Source organism: Citrus clementina, unplaced genomic scaffold, assembly GCF_000493195.1.
Source record: "Citrus clementina cultivar Clemenules unplaced genomic scaffold, Citrus_clementina_v1.0 scaffold_2, whole genome shotgun sequence".
Classification (NCBI taxonomy): domain Eukaryota; kingdom Viridiplantae; phylum Streptophyta; class Magnoliopsida; order Sapindales; family Rutaceae; genus Citrus; species Citrus x clementina.
This window is the reverse complement of record NW_006262688.1, coordinates 35,879,259-35,900,177: the sequence shown is the minus strand read 5'-3', so window position 1 is coordinate 35,900,177 and position 20,919 is coordinate 35,879,259. Positions and strand designations below refer to the sequence as shown.

At 34.0% G+C, this 20,919-nt stretch overlaps 2 protein-coding genes across 3 annotated transcripts; one reads left to right on the top strand and one right to left on the bottom strand.

Annotated features, from left to right (window-relative positions):
* Window positions 1-1,836: 1,836 nt before the first annotated feature.
* LOC18050995 (tonoplast dicarboxylate transporter) lies at window positions 1,837-4,425 on the bottom strand. The gene is made up of 6 exons (XM_024191115.1): window positions 3,790-4,425; window positions 3,174-3,651; window positions 3,040-3,083; window positions 2,848-2,943; window positions 2,210-2,720; window positions 1,837-2,133 (listed from the first exon to the last, which is right to left on the bottom strand). Exons 1-6 carry the CDS (start codon window positions 4,222-4,224, stop codon window positions 2,096-2,098), a joined length of 1,602 nt encoding a protein of 533 aa, XP_024046883.1. The 5' UTR covers window positions 4,225-4,425; the 3' UTR covers window positions 1,837-2,095.
* Window positions 4,426-16,897: 12,472 nt separating this feature from the next.
* LOC18050994 (F-box protein CPR1) lies at window positions 16,898-19,723 on the top strand. 2 transcript variants are annotated; one of them, XM_006449809.2, is made up of 3 exons: window positions 16,898-18,333; window positions 18,517-18,600; window positions 19,512-19,723. In XM_006449809.2, the coding sequence occupies exons 1-2, from the start codon at window positions 17,144-17,146 to the stop codon at window positions 18,554-18,556; spliced, it is 1,230 nt and encodes a 409-aa protein (XP_006449872.1). In that variant the 5' UTR covers window positions 16,898-17,143; the 3' UTR covers window positions 18,557-18,600; window positions 19,512-19,723. The 2 variants fall into 2 exon arrangements, with proteins under 2 accessions (XP_006449872.1, XP_006449873.1); XM_006449810.2 differs by lacking the exon at window positions 19,512-19,723 and adding an exon at window positions 18,841-19,074.
* The last annotated feature ends 1,196 nt before the right edge of the window (window positions 19,724-20,919 follow it).

Below are 20,919 nucleotides of genomic sequence, written 5' to 3'. Positions count from 1 at the left end.
TTAGGACATTATTTTAGAAAAATAGGCAAGTACATGTGGCAGTAGAGAATAAACGAGAAGAAAAGTTAACACTTTTAAGTGAATAAGGGATAGCTCAAGACAAGTTAGAGGTAATCTTTGAAAGAGAGAGAGGATAACTCCAGGAAATTTGTCCAGTTTAAAAGTGAAAGTGGAATTAAAAAATGATAATTGGAGCCCTCACGTGTGGGCTGCATGCCATCAGAAAAAGGGATAAATATCTTGTCTATTAGGCTAAAAACAAGGGACCAATAGAAGAATAATTTGCTGACATAGCAATGAGGAAAGGACATGGTAGCACTGCTCAACTATCCCTTAAAAAATAGTACGACGACTGCACCAGTTTCTGCCACGTGGTAAAGAGCAATGACCACATGAAGGTTAAAGGAATTAATTATTCACCAAATTTAGCTCCGTATGATAGAAAAGATAAAAATGTCCCTAGGGCGTTTATCCTAGAAATTTAGCTCAAGACACAAGATAATTGGCTTTTTCTCCATATTTGATTTCTTGAGAAGCTGCTTCATCTTCTTCTTCCTCCATTTTTAGGGTTTTTTTCTTCATTTTTATATCTCCATGAAATATTTTAGCGATCTCATCTCTCAAAGAAATTTTTTCATTATTTTTTTCTTAGAAACTATCTAATCTCCATAAGACCCACATCTTCCTCATGTTATTATTCATCATAAACAAACTTTAATAAGATTTTGTTAATATTATCATATATATATATATATATATATATATAGAGGACAGTTATCTAATCTGAAAGTTTCGGATTGGATCATTGTCTGGGAATCCACTAGGAATCCAACGACCCCTGGTGGTTTTTTTTTTTAATTTGTTGCTGCACATGATGGGGCCCACCATATGCAGCCACTAGGCTTTGTCCCAAAAAATGTTCCACAATTTCCTATATATATATGTAATACTTTATTTATTTATTAGATTGGAAATAAATTACCCCCGTGGATATAGGCCGAATGGCGAATCTTGTAAAATCTTATATGCTCTTTATTATTTACATTTATTTTCTACTTATTACAATGGTTTTAAACTTCATATACGAGCTAACATGAGATATACTGATAAGCTCTCTAGAATTATCTCTTGATTGCACCTAGGGTACCATTGAGCTCTCTTAAGCTTGCCATATCAACGCTCTATGCTAACTCCAACGAGTTTCATTGAGTTATCTTAGTTATTCCAAATTCAAAATATCTTATTTATTGGAAATAAATTACCCCCGTGGATATAGGCCGAATGGCGAATCTTGTAAAATCTTATATGCTCTTTATTATTTACATTTATTTTCTACTTATTACAATGGTTTTAAACTTCATATACGAGCTAACATGAGATATACTGATAAGCTCTCTAGAATTATCTCTTGATTGCACCTAGGGTACCATTGAGCTCTCTTAAGCTTGCCATATCAACGCTCTATGCTAACTCCAACGAGTTTCATTGAGTTATCTTAGTTATTCCAAATTCAAAATATCTTAGTTCACCTCCTAAACCATTACAACTCACCTTTGAGATCACCTCAGCTATATCTTTTGCCCCAAATCTTTAAAAAAAAAAAAAAACCTATCTCTGCTAGCCCAATCTCTCCATAAATATAAATTTATTTATTTAAATCAAATTTGACTTTGATCTGGTAAGAACAACCAGTAAATAATTCAAATCAGATTCTAGTCAAAATCCGGTGAGAACTTGAATATTTATATACATATGCCTTCTTTTATATGATGTTGTCTTGAAGCTGAAGCTAGGTTAGCAGAAGTAGTACTAGTACTAGTGCTTCTCATGGGCGGATAGAAAATGCAGAAATTATATTTTGAACTATATATGTTCAATAAAAGGGGAAAAACTCAATATGGTGTGCTAACCACTAAGGGAAGCATTCATTAGGCACGCAAATATACAATAGGCGTCTTTTCTTATAGGAAAAGCGTCAATTTTTATCATCATCTCATCAAACACTAGCATTGCTATAATTCCTATTCAGGGTCCCCCAATGTCTGTTACGGAGACTTGATTGAGAGAAACCTCCACAGTTTACAAGAGTTTGCAGCTACTGAACATCCACATCTGTCCCAAAAACATAAGCACCTGCAATATCCAAAATTTGTCAATACACTTGTATCAAGAAACAGTAAACAATTAATGTCGCGGTAAGATTATTTACCAAGTGTAGGCATTAGAAAGGCCAGAGCAGCAATGCCAGCAATCTTAAGGGGCAGCCCTGTCTTGATCATATCTTGAATTTCGATGTGCCCGGTTGTGAATCCAACAATATTTGAAGGGGTTCCAGTCGGCAACAAGAAAGCAAATTGTGCTCCAATTGCTCCAGGAACCATAAGAAGCAATGGATGAACATGCATAGTTTTTGCTATTTGGATCAGAAGTGGAACAACGAGGGTTGTTGTGGCATTATTTGATGTGAATTCAGTAATAATCGCGCTAATCAGACATACGATGGGTGCAATGGCTAAATAGGGCGCTGCCTCCAGGAAATCCAATGCTTTTGATAGATCATCAGCAAGACCACTAGTCCTGACTCCATCAGCTATAGCAAAGCCAGCCCCTAAAAGCAATATAATGTTCCAAGGTAGCTTCTTGCATTTGTTCCAATCCATCAATTTTTCTCCCTTTTGCTTCATGCTCGGAATTATGAACAACAATGTTGCCATCACAACCTATATTTATGTGTGTATGTATACATATGTATTAATAATTCAGTTAAAAATCATCCAAAAGCTTGATTAAACATGCCTCATTTAATTATGTTCTCAAATGATAAACAAAAGACCAAAGAGTGCTCACACTAGCAGTTCCATCACCAGCACGGTCATTGAAGAGTGCTCCCCAACCTGGAATGTCATCTGTTATTGATCTTGTCATCCACAATGCTATTAGCATCTGCATCATTTATCTTAAATTAACTTGAAGACATTTCCAATAACATTATGCACATCACTTGAAAGGGGAGAAAAAAAAAATTACAGCTCAACTCACCCCAAATACAGCTAGTACCATCTTTTCAGCAAAAGCCATTGGACCTGCCAAGAAAAACACCAAACAATAGAATTAAGCCACTGAACATTAATTAGCTGTAGCTGTCATTAATTGGACAGACAGCAGGGTCTTACCTAACATGTCAAGCTCTCTCTTGAGATTTGCTTTGTCCAAATACTCGGAGAGAGCAGGTCCAGATCCCCTTGAACAATAGAACAAGCACAAAATAGCCCACAAAGCAACGAAAATCACTAAAGCCAAGGGGAACCCAAAACAGAACCAGGTACTGAAGCTGATCGGGTTTGCTTCTGGAAAATAGGTCTTCCACATCCCGACCAATATTAGATTAACACCTGTTCCAGTAAGTGTGCTCATCCCTCCTACGGCTGCAGAGTAGATGACCCCGAGCACCACAGCTTTGCAATACTTCCTAACAAGGGTTGATTGAAGATGAACCTCTGGCAAGTTCTGTAAGATCCCAGTGGCCACTGGCATCATCATCACTGCTGCTGCCACGTTATGCATCCACATGCTCACGAATGCTGTCGTGCCACATATCCCAAGAAGCAGCAAGGGCGGATTCATTGGCTCTCCACAGAATAGAATAGTTATCTGTAGTTATTAATATATATTATATGGTATAGGATTGTCCATACATAATTAATTCATCTTTTGTCACTGATAATTTTTCTGAAAAAGAAATCGTAACGATTAATGACATGATGATGATGATGCATTATGGGAACTTACATTTAAGGCCAATCTTCTGTGAATGTTGTAGTGCTCAACGGCGAGAGCAAGAATAAAGCTACCAAGAACGAGGGCAATAACATCATCCATGTAAGAATGAGCAACAGCATCAGCAGAAGAAATACCAAACAGAGGGAACAGAAACAGAGGCGCCATAGAGGTAATGGGCATGGGTACGGCCTCCGTGAGCCACCAAGCGAAGACCCAAGCAAGAATACCCAACATGTTCCTGCTTGTCGCCTGCCCATCGAGCTTCACACATACACATATAACAGCGCACAGGAGAGGTCCCAGGAAGATGTAGAAATTGTTTGGTGTGAAAATGGTTTTCAATGTGAAGTGGGAGCTTGGTGACCGCTGGATTTGACGATGGGAAGGTAGGAGTGGCGCCTTGATGTCACCAGAATTTGGATGAGCTTCGTGGTCACCATTCATTTTGCAGTGAACGTGTAACACGATATGAGAGAAAATTGAAGGTGTCGTTCGAAAGTGGAGGTTGCTGCATGCCTTGGCCTTTTTATATGTCAAATGTGAAGAGGAGGTGGAAGTAGACAACTTCTCTTTACTTTTCAATTTTGATGGACCATGACCCAACGAGAGACGGCCAAGTGGGCACCAAACCTCCCCGATTTTAACTGAAATTATACTCCTGCCTGCATTGTAAGAATTGAACAAGTCGTGTATCTTACCGTGGACCGATGTGGTATTTGAATTAAAATATTCTTACGTGTAAGAATATACTCAAAATAATATTTTTTTAGTTGATCTTTTTCCTTTTAGATAAGTCTAAAACGATATTGTTTCAAATGTGTTTTTATCCATGCTTCGATTCATTATCTGAAAAAGAAAACTAAGAAATCTGAATCAGACTGCCCCAACTTCAAATCCATTATCCACTCACTACATGACTCGTAACCTCATCATATCTGAATATATACATGTATATACACACACACACACATGCCCCAGATCTGCTGGACTTGAAAATGATGCATGTTTTACAGGTGGGCAAAATTTAATTTACAAATTTGCATGATGATGAAGCTTCCGTGTCAGCTTCGTTAAGAGGTAATCAAGAGCGTACTGGGGTTTCCGATAAATCATGATATTGTATGCAATCATCAATCGGGGTCCGAGGATTGAGGTTCGTAATTAATTAATAAATAAAATGAAAAGAGAGAACCTCAACACCACAAGCTAATCCAATTATTGCTCGACTATCCACCACAATAATTTGAGAATGCTGTTCATAGTTCCACGTGTCAGAGGACGTTTTTCGCAATAATGCAACGTTTGGCACAAAACGTGGGCTAAGGGGTCCACCCCGAAATTGACCTGTTGGGTCATATGTCTTGTCTTTCACCAATCGTTAAAAAACACACAAAAGAAAAAAAAAAAAAAAAATCTAGGATTCCCTCCCTCTCCGGAACTCTCTTAAACTTTTAACAATTTTATATTTTATATGATGTAATAATAGTATACAAATAGAATTGAATTTTTTTATTTATTTATTTATTTTTTTAATACTGATTACACAGATATTTATAACTGTTATTAAATATTACATTAATATTTACAATCAGATATATATAACTGGAACTCATATATGATTACATTAAATTCTATGAAATATATATCCAGATAAATTGTCCTTACAAATGAAAAATGTCCTACTTTACTTGCATTTCATAAAAAAAAGTTATAAATATTTAGACCCTATAATATTTTCGTGGGGGCTTGTGAGGTCAGCAGCCCACCACTTCAACCAAAGCTGAAGTGGCAGCTTCTTTATTTTTAAAATTACTAACTAATCAATAGATAAATTTCCAGTCAAGAGTGCTCAATTGAAATTTAGATTGCGCGAAAATCTTTATTCAAAATAAGGTGGCGGTGAATACGTTTTTTTTTTCTTTTTCTTTTTTGGGGATGAAAATTTAAATTTTGTTTTCTTAGAATTTGCACATTTTGTAGCTGATCTAGTTTTCCACATACAAGACAATCCCAGCGTTTGCATTTTTTTAAAACTTGAATTAATATGAAATTTAAATAGGCGTGAATGATATATTAAATATATGAAAATACTTATACATAACATAAAAGAACCCACGTAAAAAACTAGTAATAGTAAATGAAGAATAAGATCCTAAGCTATGTCCATTTTTATCCAAATTTTTTTTTTCCACTCGCATGCAGGAAAAGAAACTGCACATCAAACCTGGTCGTCTAATTTAGAGAATACGTCAACACAGGCAACTCAGAGACAAAGAACAATTAGAGTTCGAGAGTTTGGAGTCGATACTCCTCCATAGGCGGCCGCTCGATTAATGCCAGCTACAAGTTACCTCTTTCATTTTTATTTTTCCTTTTCAAGTATTTTAAGTAGACTTTAATTTTACTAAAAAATGAAGAGAAATGCTCTAATGTATGACGTAATGATGGACATGTACATGCATGCATGCATATATAATTTTTTTTTTATTACATGAGACCAATGTCTATGATTACAATTCATATTACATGAGATTATTTATTGATATATTTATAATCAGATAATTATTGAGATAAAGATTGACTTTTTATCCTCCTAAATATTTAAAGAATTTTTTATTTCAGTCTCATTTTAAAAGAGAAAATATTATCTTCACACAATTATCATTTAAAAATTAAATTTTAGATCCCACAATACTTTAGTGCGGGGCAGTGGCCCTGCCCTCGGCTGCATGCATATATAATTTAAGAAAGAATATCTTCTCCTGATTTGAGCATTACTGAACTTTTAATGATATTTTAACATGTTTCTTTTAATGATAACATATGAATAAAATTTAACTTTTTTTATTTTTTTATTTATTAATAATTAATCAATTATCATATTCTTTCCTTATCTATAATTTAAACGACTATGACTGAAACATAATTTTCTCGATTTTTTCGTTACAATTATTGTCTGCCCTCATCATACTCTATCCTATAATCTGCCACGTAATTGCTAATATCGCCGTCCTGGACAAGTGGATGGTAGTTTATCAGTTAATGTTCCTAGATTCTAGGTGTCGTTGCATTTTTAAATGACAAGCGCGGCATTGCAGTTGGCGGTAGCCATTTGATTTGCTCGTCTGGTTGTCCAATCGTCAATCAATTCACCTTTTCTAAGACTCTGTGAATGAGGTGTTGCGGGCCTCGGCCTCTTGGCGCTTCAAAACTTCCAACCGTCGTAGCATGAAAGATTAATAAAGATATTAGTTATTCATCTGGAGTTTATACTTTTATTAAAAGTATTATCAAAATTTAAATTAATACAACTTTTTACCCAAAGTTTATAATTTATATCTGTTAGATTAAATTACGAAATGGCTAAAAGTCTACAAAGAAAAATAGGTTTAATGAAATTTTTTTACTACAAGAATAGTCTAGGTACTTAAAATTTTTAGTAAAATATTTAAAAACAAGGTACGATCAAATGTCCAAGGACGTCGGCCGACCCGACCCTCACACATGAGAGTTTGGATAAGAACTTAAGAAAAAAATTCTGGATTAGACCTAGGCCCACTGTTAAAAAAATAAATTTATAAATTAAAAAGTAACTCATAAATTAAAAATTAACTCAAAAATTAAAAAAAAAACTTAAAATTTTAATTTATAAATCAATAATGATTCAAAAAAGTTAAAATTATGATATTAAACTTTCTTTCATGCGTTAATTAATTAAGAGAATGTTTGAATTAGAGAATCTAATATTAAAAAAATTAAATTTCTAAACTTTTATTTGCTTTATTTATTATTTTACTTTGAAATATTCATTTTCTTTAATTTATTTATAATTATAACAACTTGTTGATCATTAATTTATTTCAAATTTACAATAATTTTAAAAAATTAAAATAAATTAAGCTCAAGCCTAGCTCAGGCCCCGCCCTCATGCTTATTTTCAAGTCCATGCCCAAGTCCCTTTTTTTCCATCCCTAGACGTGATTCAATAAAGAATGACTTGAGTACTTAGAAAATATTTTTTTAATACAACATTCAAATAGCAAGTCTTTAATAAAGCACTAAATGCGTGATTTTATAGAAAATGACCTAGGTACTTAGAAAACACTTCTAAGTGAAATATCCAAAGGGTAAATCTTCAACAAAGCTTCAAAGGTGTAATTCTACCCAAAAATAAAAATTGACCTAGGTACATAGAAAATATTTTTAAATAAAATGCCTAAAAGGTGAGTATTCGATAAAGCACTAGAGGCATAATTCTACAAAAAAAATTACCTAAAGAATAACCTAGGGACTTAAAAAATACGTCTAAATGAAATGTCCAAAGACAATAATTGACAAAATAATTAAGGGTGTGATTCTATAAAAATGGCTTAGGCATATAGTAAACTAAAAAATAGAACCACGCTTCACACAGCTTTGAAAAAAGAATTTAGTATTATCATTTTTTTTTTACTTTACAGTTGATGAAACTGATAAAAAATATGAATTAATTTTTTTTTAAGATGAGGCAGCCTTATAAAAAAAAACTATTAACCAGCAATACAAATAAAGAAGTAATGCAAGATAAATAATAAAATGAGAGAATATATTATAAAGTGATTTTATTCATTCCAATTGTGTGTGTACAAAACAAAAAGATGAGCTCTCATTTTATAGTTACATAATCACTTCATGAAATTAATGAAAAATTATGGATCATAATTCCTTGTGAGATAATGTGAGTTATAGGGAAGCTAAAGGTTGCTAATGAGAGATAGTTTGGAGACTAAGAGATATATGTTATGAACATCTACATTTATTTTAATAAATTCATAATACTCCCCCTTGAATATTCATTACAAATAATATACCTCATTAAAACATTTACATAATTGTTATTGTGTAATAACAATCAAATTAATTATGAGAAAATGAAAAATCAAATCTAAAAGAAAATTTCTCTATTTATTAGATAATAGAGAATATACAAAAATGAGAAATAATGATGTCACATCACCTCCTCAAGTCCCAACTTTATATATATACTAGAAAATAGAACCGCGCTTCACGCGACTTTTAAAAAAGAATTTAGTATTATCTTTTTTTCTTACTTTACATTTGATAAAACTGATAAAAAATATGAATTGATTTTTTTTTAAGATGAGGCAGCCTTATAAAAAATTTAAAAAAAAACTATTAGCCAGCAATACAAATAAATAAGCAACGCAAAATAAATAATAAAATGAGAGAATATATATAGAGTTATTTTATTCATTCCAATTGTGTGTGTACAAAACAAAAAGATAAGCTCTCCTTTTATAGTTACATAATCACTCCATGAAATTAATGAAAAATTATAGATCATAATTCCTTGTGAGATAGTGGGAGTTATAGGGAAGCTAAATGTTGCTAATGAGAGATAGTGTGGAGACTATGAGATATATGTTATGAACATCCACATTTATTTTAATAAATTCATAACACTCCCCGTTGGATGTTCATTACAAAGAATATGCCTCATTAAAATCTTTACATAATTGTTATTGTGTAATAACAATCAAATTAATTATGAGAAGATGAAAAGTCAAATTTCTCTATTTATTAGATAATAGAGAATATACAAAGATGAGAAATGGTGATGTCACATCACCTCCTCAAGTCTCAACTTTATATATATATATATATGTTTATTTGGGAAGGAAATATGAGACCAATAATGAAGCGCCACGTGTCGATATTTAAGAGATTAATTTGTCTCGGGTACCTTGGGTACCTCGGATACTCTAGGTACCCCGGCTACCCTAAGGACTCCGGGGGTACCTCGAGTACACCATGAAAGGATATAAAAATCTTCGTAAATATGTGAAGGGATATGTGGGCCCTGAATCGCAGAAAGATCGGTTTGATGCGTGTTGAAAAATAAGGAAATCTTGTGCCGCAAAAGAGGAGACAGCCGCCTGTCACGACAGCAAATCCGCCAAAAGTGTGATATTGTGACAGTTGGGACCACCAGCTTTTCCTGTTACACCTGCAAAATTACAACGGAATTGCAGAGGTACGCGGGACCACTCCACTACGCCCAGCACGTGAATACGCCACAAACTTGCTCTCCACTGATATTTTTGAAACGTCTAAGCCGCCTTACGCATAAAAATAAGAATATTCCTGACATGACAGTAGGGAACGCCACTAAAATAGCGCCAGGTAGCACGGCGACCGGGGTACACCATATAAATATTCATGTTTGATTTTTATCAAAAGGCAAGTGAACACACTCACCACAAAAAGAAACGAGGGTTTCTTCAACCTCAAAATCTCCATTACCGAGAGCTTGCAAGCTCTCTAACCTGAGATAACCCAACTCTGACTTGAGCGTCGGAGTGTGGTCGCCGGCCACCCCCGGCTCCACCTCTGACTTTTGTTTGGTTGTTTCGCAGGTTTAAGGCGAGTTTCACCAGCCCTCTGCACCTAAAGTCAAACCCCCTCCATATCCTCCGTCATCTCAATCCTCCTCCACTCCACAAAAAGCCCAAACAGCCCGCCCCGACAAAAATATAAATTTATTGCTCTTGGGTTGGTTTTGTGGTTTTTTATTCATTGACCCAAAATCAACCGCAAACAATATATATATATATATATAGATAGATACTTTTAATAAAGTGTCTAAGAGCAACTATCTACTAAATGATTGAATGAGCAGGTTAAAAAAAGGGTCCAAAGTATAATTTAAAGTACAAATAGCTCCACTCTTAATTGAAAATTGATTACAAGAAAATAGTTATTTTTTAGCATGTTAAATATTTAAATTATAATTATGATGTTATCAATTATAAATGGTAGTTAGCATTTTAGTGGACGGTTGATATAAATTGTAAATTTAAGGTAAAAAATTGAATAAATTCATTTTTTTGTAACATTTCTTTTATAAGAAGATAAACTTAAGGAGGGTGACTAATAATTTATATTTATCAAATATCAAGATTTAAAAATTAAATAAAGCTAAATTGTCCCAAGCATATTGTAAATTGGATTGCTAAGTTGAATGAATAGAATATATAACCCAAGCATTGTTTTTTCAAATAAAGATTCCGGCAGTGGCAAGTATGGGAACCTATTTTGGAAAGTCATCAAACGGCTCAAGCCCACCTCTGAATCTTGATATTTTGTAAGATTAAAGTGCATCTATCTCTATCTTTGTTTGTGACTCAATTTTTTTTGCCGAAAATGAAATCTAAAACTCATCTAATTTGTCTTCCAATTTCCGCACCCAAATTCTCCCATCAATAACTTCCAGCAGACAATGCCGTGCAAACTTGTTGCTAAAGCATCGCTGTGGCGCCGCTCGTAGAAGCCGCCTGAAGCAGCGCCGCAGTGCTAATGGTTGGGTCCCATTTCAAGGATTTAGAAGGTGCATTTGCAGTCCAACTTTGTTTGCCATTGCAGGCTGTGTTTTTGAGATAACAATTACTCTACTTAAATTAGTGGAATTACAATATTAATTGTAAATTTTATATATGCTTGTAGTTAATATTGTAAATTTTATTTGATCAAGTTGCTTGATACTTTGTTGGTGTATCATGTTTTGGACTCCTGCTTCAACAAATTATGAAGCAGGATGTTGCTTGCGAAAATTCTAATAATTATCCGCTAGGGCCATCTATATAATATAAGGAAAGATCCTTTAAAATTGGGCAATTGCAAGCATGAATGTCTTCATCTTAGACCTCAATTCATTAAGATTCAACATGGCACTTCACCTGAACACACAAACGTTTAATTTCATAAGTCCCATATCAACAAATTATCTAGAGTACGTATTACAAGCTTTAGACGTCACATAAACCTAAACCAAAAGCTGGATTCCTTGCAAATTCATCCAACGGCTTACAACGGATTTCCGCACTTTTGTTGGTGTGTGAGAACCTTTATTTTAAAAAAGCAATATATATATATATATAGAGAGAGAGAGAGAGAGAGAGAGAGAGAGAGAGAGAGAGAGAGAGAGAGAGAGAGAGAGAGAGAGAGAGAGAGAGAGAGAGAGAGTAATTTTCTGATCCGCGATCTTAAAGTGCAGGAAAAATTCGAGAAAATTTTAAAATTATAGGGTTTTAAAGGCTTACAATTTGAAGCACTTAAATCGCACGGTTTATACGTTTTCCTAGATGTTCGCACACTTTATATATATATGGACAAAATTGTGTTAAATTATAATCAATCCAAAGGTCAAGAATAATGTTGATGTGGAATTTTTCTTTAAAATAAATAAACAACGGATTCCACTTTTTTTTTTTCTAAAAAACAATAACAATAATGATAGAATCACAAATAATTTTGTAAAAATTAACATGTACAAACTAATTGGTTGAAAATTGATAATAATAATTATTTTTCAATTATTTGTACCTATAATGGTTTTATATATTCAAATTTCTTATGTCACATTAGTTTATATATACTTGTTTGTACAAGATAGTTGTATTTTTATCATTACTCTAATAATAGAGTTCAATAATAATAGAGTCACAAACAATTTTGTACAAACTAGTGTGTACAAGCATATGTGGCATGAAGAATTGGTTGAAGAGTAATAATAATTATTTTGTTAATTATATAGACTCATGATGAGTTTATACAACTAATCTTCTTATGTCATATTAGTTTGTAATCGCGCTCCCCTTTGGGTTTCCTCTCACAAGTCTCTTACTTCATCCCATTTGACAGTACAGCAAGTCAGCAACCCTTCTCCTATACTTCGATAAAAATGTATGGTAATTTAATTGTAAACGCGGTAATGAAATAATTTTTAACCACGCTGCTCAATTGCTTTCTCTTAAGAAACTTCTGCTTTAAAATTGTCAAGTTCAATCCTTTAGAATTTGAAAATTATTTAAATTCGCAAGTAAAAGTAATTGCGCAGCAAATTGTGCATTTTACTCTCAATTCATCTTCACAAGTCCAATTGCCAACTTCTCTATCAACTTGTTAAATTAAATAATGGCTCATGGAATACAAATCAATTTTAAGAATGTGGTTTTTTCTTTTTTTCCTCTTCTTCAATTCAGAGGATCCGTGGAGATTCTGCACAAGAGAAGGAAAGAAGATGAGAGTATAATAAAGCGAACAAAAAGGAGTATTGTTAATGAGTGTGGAATCAATTGAAAAAAGAAACAATTAATCGATGCATATTAATTATAAGAGAGGAAATAGGAGATAAGAGAATGAAAAATAATTAATGATATACTGTGGGTCTCTGTAATAATTTAGTTTTGCTAATTGCTACTAATAATAATAAAAAAAATCTTATCCAACGATTTTGTTAGTGTTAAACGATTAAGATTTTATGTATGTCCTATCCCATACGTCGTATATTACTGTTTACGGATGAACATTTATTATCTCCTTCACGGGTGAAGCGAGCAACATGATGTGAGTGATCTTGTCTGTGGCCAAGGGAATATTATTAATCCGTGCCAAAATGATGATATCGGAGACATAATAATGTGTGCCAAGCATATATATATATAAATTCATATCTTCCATATATGAGCTCCTATTTGTTCATAATTAATCAATGTATTTTTTTTTTTTTAAAAAAAAACAATAATGCTATGCCGATCATCATCATGATAATACATAATTATAAATTGTTGTCACCTCACGCATGCTTGTAGAGATAACACGTAACTATGTATTTTAAATTAGAGACGATCGTGTTAATTAATCATGGTGCTGTTCGGTGGCTGTGGGTGCTAGCTAAAAGAATAATACATTTTTAATGATCATATGGGTTCAACTAGTACTAATCATAATCGTACGATTATATAAATAAATATTAAATTTATATTTATTGTTATCATTTGATGGTCATCAACATTGCTCTTAGGGTTGGCAATAAAATGCAGATCCGGCCCGGATCCGTAAAGATCCAGAAAAATCCGGATCCACATTATTTTATAATTAAATTATTAAATTTCAAATGAAAAATATATAAATTAAATTATTTATTTAAATGTATAAGAATAATTAACTCTATAATCTTCATTAACTATGAAAATATGTTAAAAAAACTAATAATAATAATTAGAGAATATTGTAATAAATCGGTTTAACTTAGATTTTTTTTTTTTATGTTTGATTTATATTGCGAAATTATTGTTTGTGAATTTATGGTGTTTTTTTTTATATGTTGAATTGATGTTAAATTATAATTGAATTTTATTTAATATTATTATATAAATTATTAAATTTAAAATTATTATCATACGGATCCAGATATCCGGAATATCCATCCGCAATCCGTGCGGATATTACCCGCATCCGGATCCACATATATTTTTTGCGGATCCAGATCCCAAAAATTCATTCCGGATCCGGATCCGATTTTTGCCATCCCCAGTTGCTCTACAGTAGAATAGCTCTACCATACCTACATCCGAATTCAAATCCGGTTTTTGCCATCCCTAATTGCTCTACAGTGGAATAGCTCTACCATAACCACTGCCTTATTACATGTATGTTACTTTGAAAACATAATATTGTTGTATCAGTAAATTAAATTGCCAATAAATAGATGAGAAGTTACAAGGGCCTTGTTTGGGGGGTGTGTGTGGGTGCGTGTGGGTGTGTGTTATAAGCGCGCAACGTCTAATGGCAGCGGGGAGGGTGATTCAATATCATTTCCTCTTTTTTTCTCTGTAATTAATAATTTACAAAGTTAGTTACTGCTAATTAGGATTAGACTTGTGTTTATCTAATCTGCTTTCTCTTGCTATATGGTCTCTGCTAAAACTAATAAGTGCTTAACTTCTGATTGAATTTAATCAAAATTAGGCGTGTCATTTTCTTTCGGCATTAATCGTCATAAGGTAGCTAGCACTAAGAGCGCCCATTCCCGTTCTACTGGTTACTAGCAACGCTAAATGCTATATGCGAATAAATAAGGTTTTTGAAAAACCTTGAAGCATTATTCTTTAATTATTCACGGGTTACTATGTATGTATGGATGTAAATTACTGTAATTAGTTGAAACATACACATAACAAGTTATGTGACTTCACCAGGACTTTTTTAATTTAAGTAATACTTTTCAGTGGACATGGAATCAGCATTTTTGAGTGGAAATGAATTTAATTTTGTTTTCCAGCAATTGCGGTGAGGTGAGCATGCGTATTCATACCAATGGTGTTGTTAAGAAGGCAATACATGCCGAGAGCACCGAGTTTTCTTTTGCTTTTTGTCGGTGAGCTATTCATTTTCATTTTTATGATCGCGTCACTGTCGATTGCCATTCCAGCTTCCAAAGTCTAAACTGACTTAACAAGCCGTATAGTTTTCGAACGACATGTCTTTTTTTTTTTATAATTTTTAGGAACTTCCCCATTGCTTGACATATTTGCACTTAAATTGTAAGTTTTTTAATATTATCTCATGTCTTCCATGTGGTTAGTATAAATATATGTACAACATCAATATTAGTATAAACTTGTAAAAGCTCATTTAAAGTTCAAAAAAAAAAAATTGAAAAACTAAACAAAAATTGTATGGATATAACCCATTGAAACACTCTATTAACCATTCCAATTCATTACCCATAATGAAATAATTGCAATTTCTCTTCCATGAAACCAACGTTGGCAATTTGTTTTTTACTTTTAATTAGCTAAACGCCATTAGCAAATAACTGAAGCTCTAGAAAAGTTGTTGTTGTAATCATAACAAGACATCACCAATTTTAATTGAGATAGGAATTAGACAAGTTTTTGTGGTGGCCGTACAATGAGTATCGACGGCATCCGACATCAAATGTGACTGGTATTAGGACTCGAAAGAACTTGGACGTGTAATTTAGCTTTGGAAGCTGAGGTTTTGGAGTTCATAAGGAACTTTGAAAATCCAAAGGCGTATCCAATTAAGAAACAATTAAAGGGCGTTGGAAGATTGGATCATGTTGAGGCTATTGCAAGGCAAGTTAGGTGGCTTGCATTTGGTTGGAGATTTCAATGATGACAATGATAATAATGAACAACAACAACTAGAAGAGTTTCAAGAAAATGGTGTTAACGATTGGGATTTGATGATGATGAAGAGATACAAAAATAGTGCTTTTCAAAAGCGGGTTCAAAGTGGTGAAAAAAGCGCTACCAAACACACAAATATTGTTAATTCTTATGGTTCATCTCCCTCATCCAGTAGATCATTGAGATTTCTCTTATAATTATTACCTCTTCCTACTTCAGCCTTTATTTATTTATGTTTATTGTATAATTGTTGATTGTGCAATATTTAATAATGCACTATACTACATTGTGCAGAACACAACTTAGAACATAGGTTCTGTTCTTTCACTGCCAAACACACAAATGGCAAATGAGATTTGGCTAAAAGTAGCCAACTTTACCTAGTAAATTCACACATGAAAATGAATTGCTTTGCTTGTTCTCTTACTTCTCTTGGCTTCTTTCGTTTTAATCTTTTAAAGTCATCCTTATTTACAATTATTTTCACCAAGATAAGGATTTTCCTCATAGATTCATAATAGTTGTTAATTTCTAATTTTTGTTGTTAATCTTTTATTTTTTGTTATTATTATTAAGCAATGTAAATTGTTTTAGTCTTTCTGTTACACTCATGTGATGTTTGGCACCAAATATTGGGTAATAAATTGTAGATATTTATAGCATTTTTGGCATTGGGTGTATTCTGGACATTTCATCAGTCCATCAATGGTCGATGGATGAAATTACCAACGGCAGGGGAGCTATGTAATAATACGGACAAACTCACAATCTAAGTATAAATACATCAAAAATCAAGGAAGGTCCCTGAAAAATTACCATTATTATTATTATTATCAGTATTTCTAATAGAAATTGCGTTACATATACATGATTCTTAAATTCGTGGAGCATCTACGGAGCCAGAAAGTTATTAACATGAATATGCAGTAATTTAATTAAAGCAAAAGATTATCGTTTGATCGCAGGTTAATACCAAATCTGATTCGGGGTTTCTTATCAAACAAAACAAGAATCAATCCCTCAAAAGAGCAGAAAATCAAAAGAGCAGAAAATCAAAAAGTGTATTCAGGCAGATCTCAGGACTTTCAAAAAGTAAGGCCCACCGGACCCCCATATCATATGTACTCTCGCATCGATTTTAGGATGCTAACCACTAGTACCTTATCACACACACTTCACACACTCGCCATCTCCACCTGTCGCCCGTGTGATAATTAAGAGTATAAAATAATTACACCCTCTCTCTCTGTCTCCTGTCCGCTTCTTCCTCGTCGCCTTCGTTCCCCCTTTACCTTTTCTTCTTTCTACACATTTCCGCGTGATTTCCCTCAATTTACTTTCATTTCACCAAACCCTAATTTTCAAAGATGTCCAAAGTACCCCTAGATGTTGTTACCGGTACTCTGTATCAATTACCGGTGAAAACTCTGTTGCGCTACCGCTGTCTCTCAAGACCGCTATGTTCAATAATCGACGATCCAGATTTCATCAAGCTTCAATTGAACAACTCAATTGCAACCAAATCCCACCTCCGTTTGATTCTCAAAGGTTTGCATCTTTATTCCGTTGAGCTTGATTCACTCGATAAAGCTATCCCTTTTAACCACTACCCAGAAAGCATTTGGACTGGTACTGAAGTTTTTGGTTCATGCAACGGCTTGCTTGCTTTATCTAATTCTGATCAAGATATCGCTCTGTTTAATCCCGCTACTAGACAGCTGTTTAAGTTACCCGTTGAATATATTGATTTGCCCGACAAATCTTGTATTCGCGGTTTCGTCTTTTATGGTTTTGGTTATGATCTTGTTAGTGATGATTATAAAGTTGTGAGGATGGTTCAGTTTAAGAAAGATGAAGACGATAATCTTGGTTGCTTCGTCGAGTATGAAGTCAAGGTTTTTAGTTTAAAAAATAGATCTTGGACGAGGATTAAGAAATTGCCCAACTATCTTCGCTTTATGTTTCAATTTTACTTCCATCTTTTGCATAGAAGAGGCTATGGTGTGTATGTCAATGGGGTTGTACATTGGGTGTCTCCTCGTAGGCCAGAGTTTGGAATTGGTAATTTGATTGTGGCTTTTGATCTTGGCCTCGAAGAGTTTCGTCTATTGCCACAGCCCAATTATGGCGCTCATGAGAAAGATTTTGTGTTGGACGTGGGTGCGCTGGAAGGACATATGTGTTTGATGTGCAATTATGATTTAGTGAAAGTCGATGTGTGGATGATGAAAGAATATGGGTTGAAGGAATCCTGGAGTAAGATGTTTTCAATTGATCGGTGTAGATCTATAAGTTCTTTTAGGTTTTTGCGACCTTTAATTTGTTCAAATGAGGATGGTGGTGATAAAGTTCTCTTGGAAGTGAATGGCGAGAAGCTTGTATGGTATGATTGGAAAAGGAAAAAACTGAAGACTGTGAAGATAGATGGTGGTCCAGATTCGTTTGTGGCTTGCATATGTGTAGAAAGCCTTATTCCCCTTGATAATGGTAGTCATGGAATTATTCTGAAGAAGCTGCAGGAGCAAAAGGAAAAGAAGACACAATGTAGGAAGAAGAGGTAATAAAACATATTCACTGTCACTCTTCTGTTCAAGCTATTTTCTTAATTTTAAGTATGCGTTTCCTTAATTTCTCTGGTTATGCAGAGCTTTCGTTTATATAAATTTTATTTTGAGTGGGGGACTACTGGCTTATTGATTATTTATCTTGTTTGACATTCTCTCTTCTGTGTCCCCCGCAGGGATGATTTCCTTTCAAAAGGATTTAAACTGGTTTTATGATCAATTAACCAAAGACGCAGAATACGAACAAAGTGAGAAGGGAGGTCAGTTCATAAACTGTGTCATAATCTTTAATTGGATGCTGTGTCATAATCTTTAATTTGATGCATGCTTATTAATGTGCAAGGGGTGTTTCTCAATTTACCTGAATCTAAGAGTTGTTCTATGCCTAAATGTTGGCATATCAAATTAGAAAGTGTTCTGATTGAACAACTGCTGCTTATTCCTTCTCTTTATATCACTGAAGCAATTTATCTGGTTGTTGCTATTAAAACTTTTTTCAGGATGACATGTGTGTCAAGCATATGGCAATAGCACAAAGTTCAAGGGAAATGGTATAGAAGAATGTTTTTAACGCATATCATACTTGTGTTAGAAGAACTGCACTGGGTTTTCTTTGCTTTTACAGGGCCTAACTCTGTTTTTATTTTAAATTTGTCTGAAGTGAAACTTTGACTTGTATAAGTATTGCAAGAACAGACAATAAATATAATGACTTTGGAAGGTTGTATCACTTACATGAATGGCTCAAACAAATTTATTCCATGCAGGATGGATTTGTTGTCCACCAGTTTATGTGAATTAGAATAGAATAGTTTTAAAGATAGTTTCTCTTCCATGATTCTGAGTTCAGCATTCGATTGGTTTTTGAGGAGCTAACTTGAAATCAGTTTGTCAGTGATTCTTAAATTGAAATGCTTTGAGAAATAATGTGTGCGTTGTTCGCAAAAGCATATAGATCAACTGCTTGGTGAAACATACCATGAAGATGCTTTCTGTGTGACTCAAATTTGCAGCAATTATTCCAAAATAAAATCTGGCTTTTGATTGATTGATTGATTGATATCCAGGTAGATATCAAGAACATTATGTTGTTTTGTTTATCTTTTCGACCTCATTTTCGTTTTAGAAGCGAAACGAAACTGAAATTTTGGTTAATATTTCTTTATTCAAGGATGCTGGATGCTGGAGCAGAATCATATCAGTATCATTGGGCTGGTAATGGTACTAAAAGTAAGGGATATATTTACATGTTGCTGTGATAAAAAAAGGATATCATGTAAATAATGTTAAGGCCTTATGTAACAGAATATGATGTGACGATGATTTTCTTTCTTTTAGTAACTACAGGAAGGTTCCAATATCCTTATCAACGGAAAAGGTTGAAAAAAAAAAAGGAAAGGAAAAAGGGTGAACTTGGCAATTTCTCCTAAGAGAAATCCAAATTTCCAATATCTAGCAGATGTGGACTTTGAAAATCCCGCATTTGGAAGTCTCGACTCATGAAGCTGCGTAAATTTTTTAAAATAATAAAAATAGACAGTGTCCCGAAGTAGACCCTCCCGTCCTCTCCTGTCTATCCGTACGGATAGGCTCAGATCCAAGCTCCAGGGAATAGGCCTGGGTTCTTTTTGTTTGAAAAGTCTCAAGTCAAACCATTGCCTATTGGACGAGTAGATCTGGAAAAAACTGCAGGCATAGACCCGTGAAAAAAACTGCTGGCATAGACTCGTGACCCTAAATCGGCAGTAAAATTTAATCTCAAATTAGATGTACATTATCTGGTTGCCTACTTTTCCAAATATCTGCGCCCACCAAAAACAAATCACACTCGTATCACAGGATCACCATCATGGAAAATTAACAAGGAAGTCCAGCGCGTCACTGGACTAAACTCTGCGTATTTTTTTTCCCCACCTTCATAAGGGAAACAGGCAAGCACAAGCAGCAGACCAAAAAACCAAACCAAAAATGTCCGGAGAGTTTTGATCGAGGGATGATCATTTCTACAAAGCATGGGTCCATTTTGAGTGAAGACACATCAAAAGACAGAAGTTGATTCTGTCAGAAGCTGGGTAACAATTTTTAAAATAATCGGAAAGTAAAGTAAAATTCTGTCAAGAGTTGGAAAACGACCTTTTATTTCAATGAAATGATGTATGTTTTATTCTAGCATAAAGATTACGATGCCAATGGAGTTTTCCAACTTGCCCATTTATATAGCATCTATTTTAACAAAAGATGAGTTCGAGGAATGGGTGATTTTGTGTTGCTCAATTTGGCTCGCCAGGAATAATATGTTTCATAGTAATGCTGTCAGTGAGCCTCAAGAAGTTGTCGTTTGGAGTGGGCACTCTGCAAAGTAAAACTAGCGGGAGTACTAAGCCTACTAATCCAAGCCGGTGCTGGCAAAATCCTCCTCAATCACGGCATAAAGTGAATGTTGATGCCAATGCCAGTTTTAAGGATGATTATGCTGGCATTGGAGTATTAATCTGCAATTCGTAGGGTCAAGTTGTAGCAGTTTCTCTTTGCAAGGAGATTTTTTCTGAAGATGCAGAGTTTGCGGAAGCTGTTGTTGT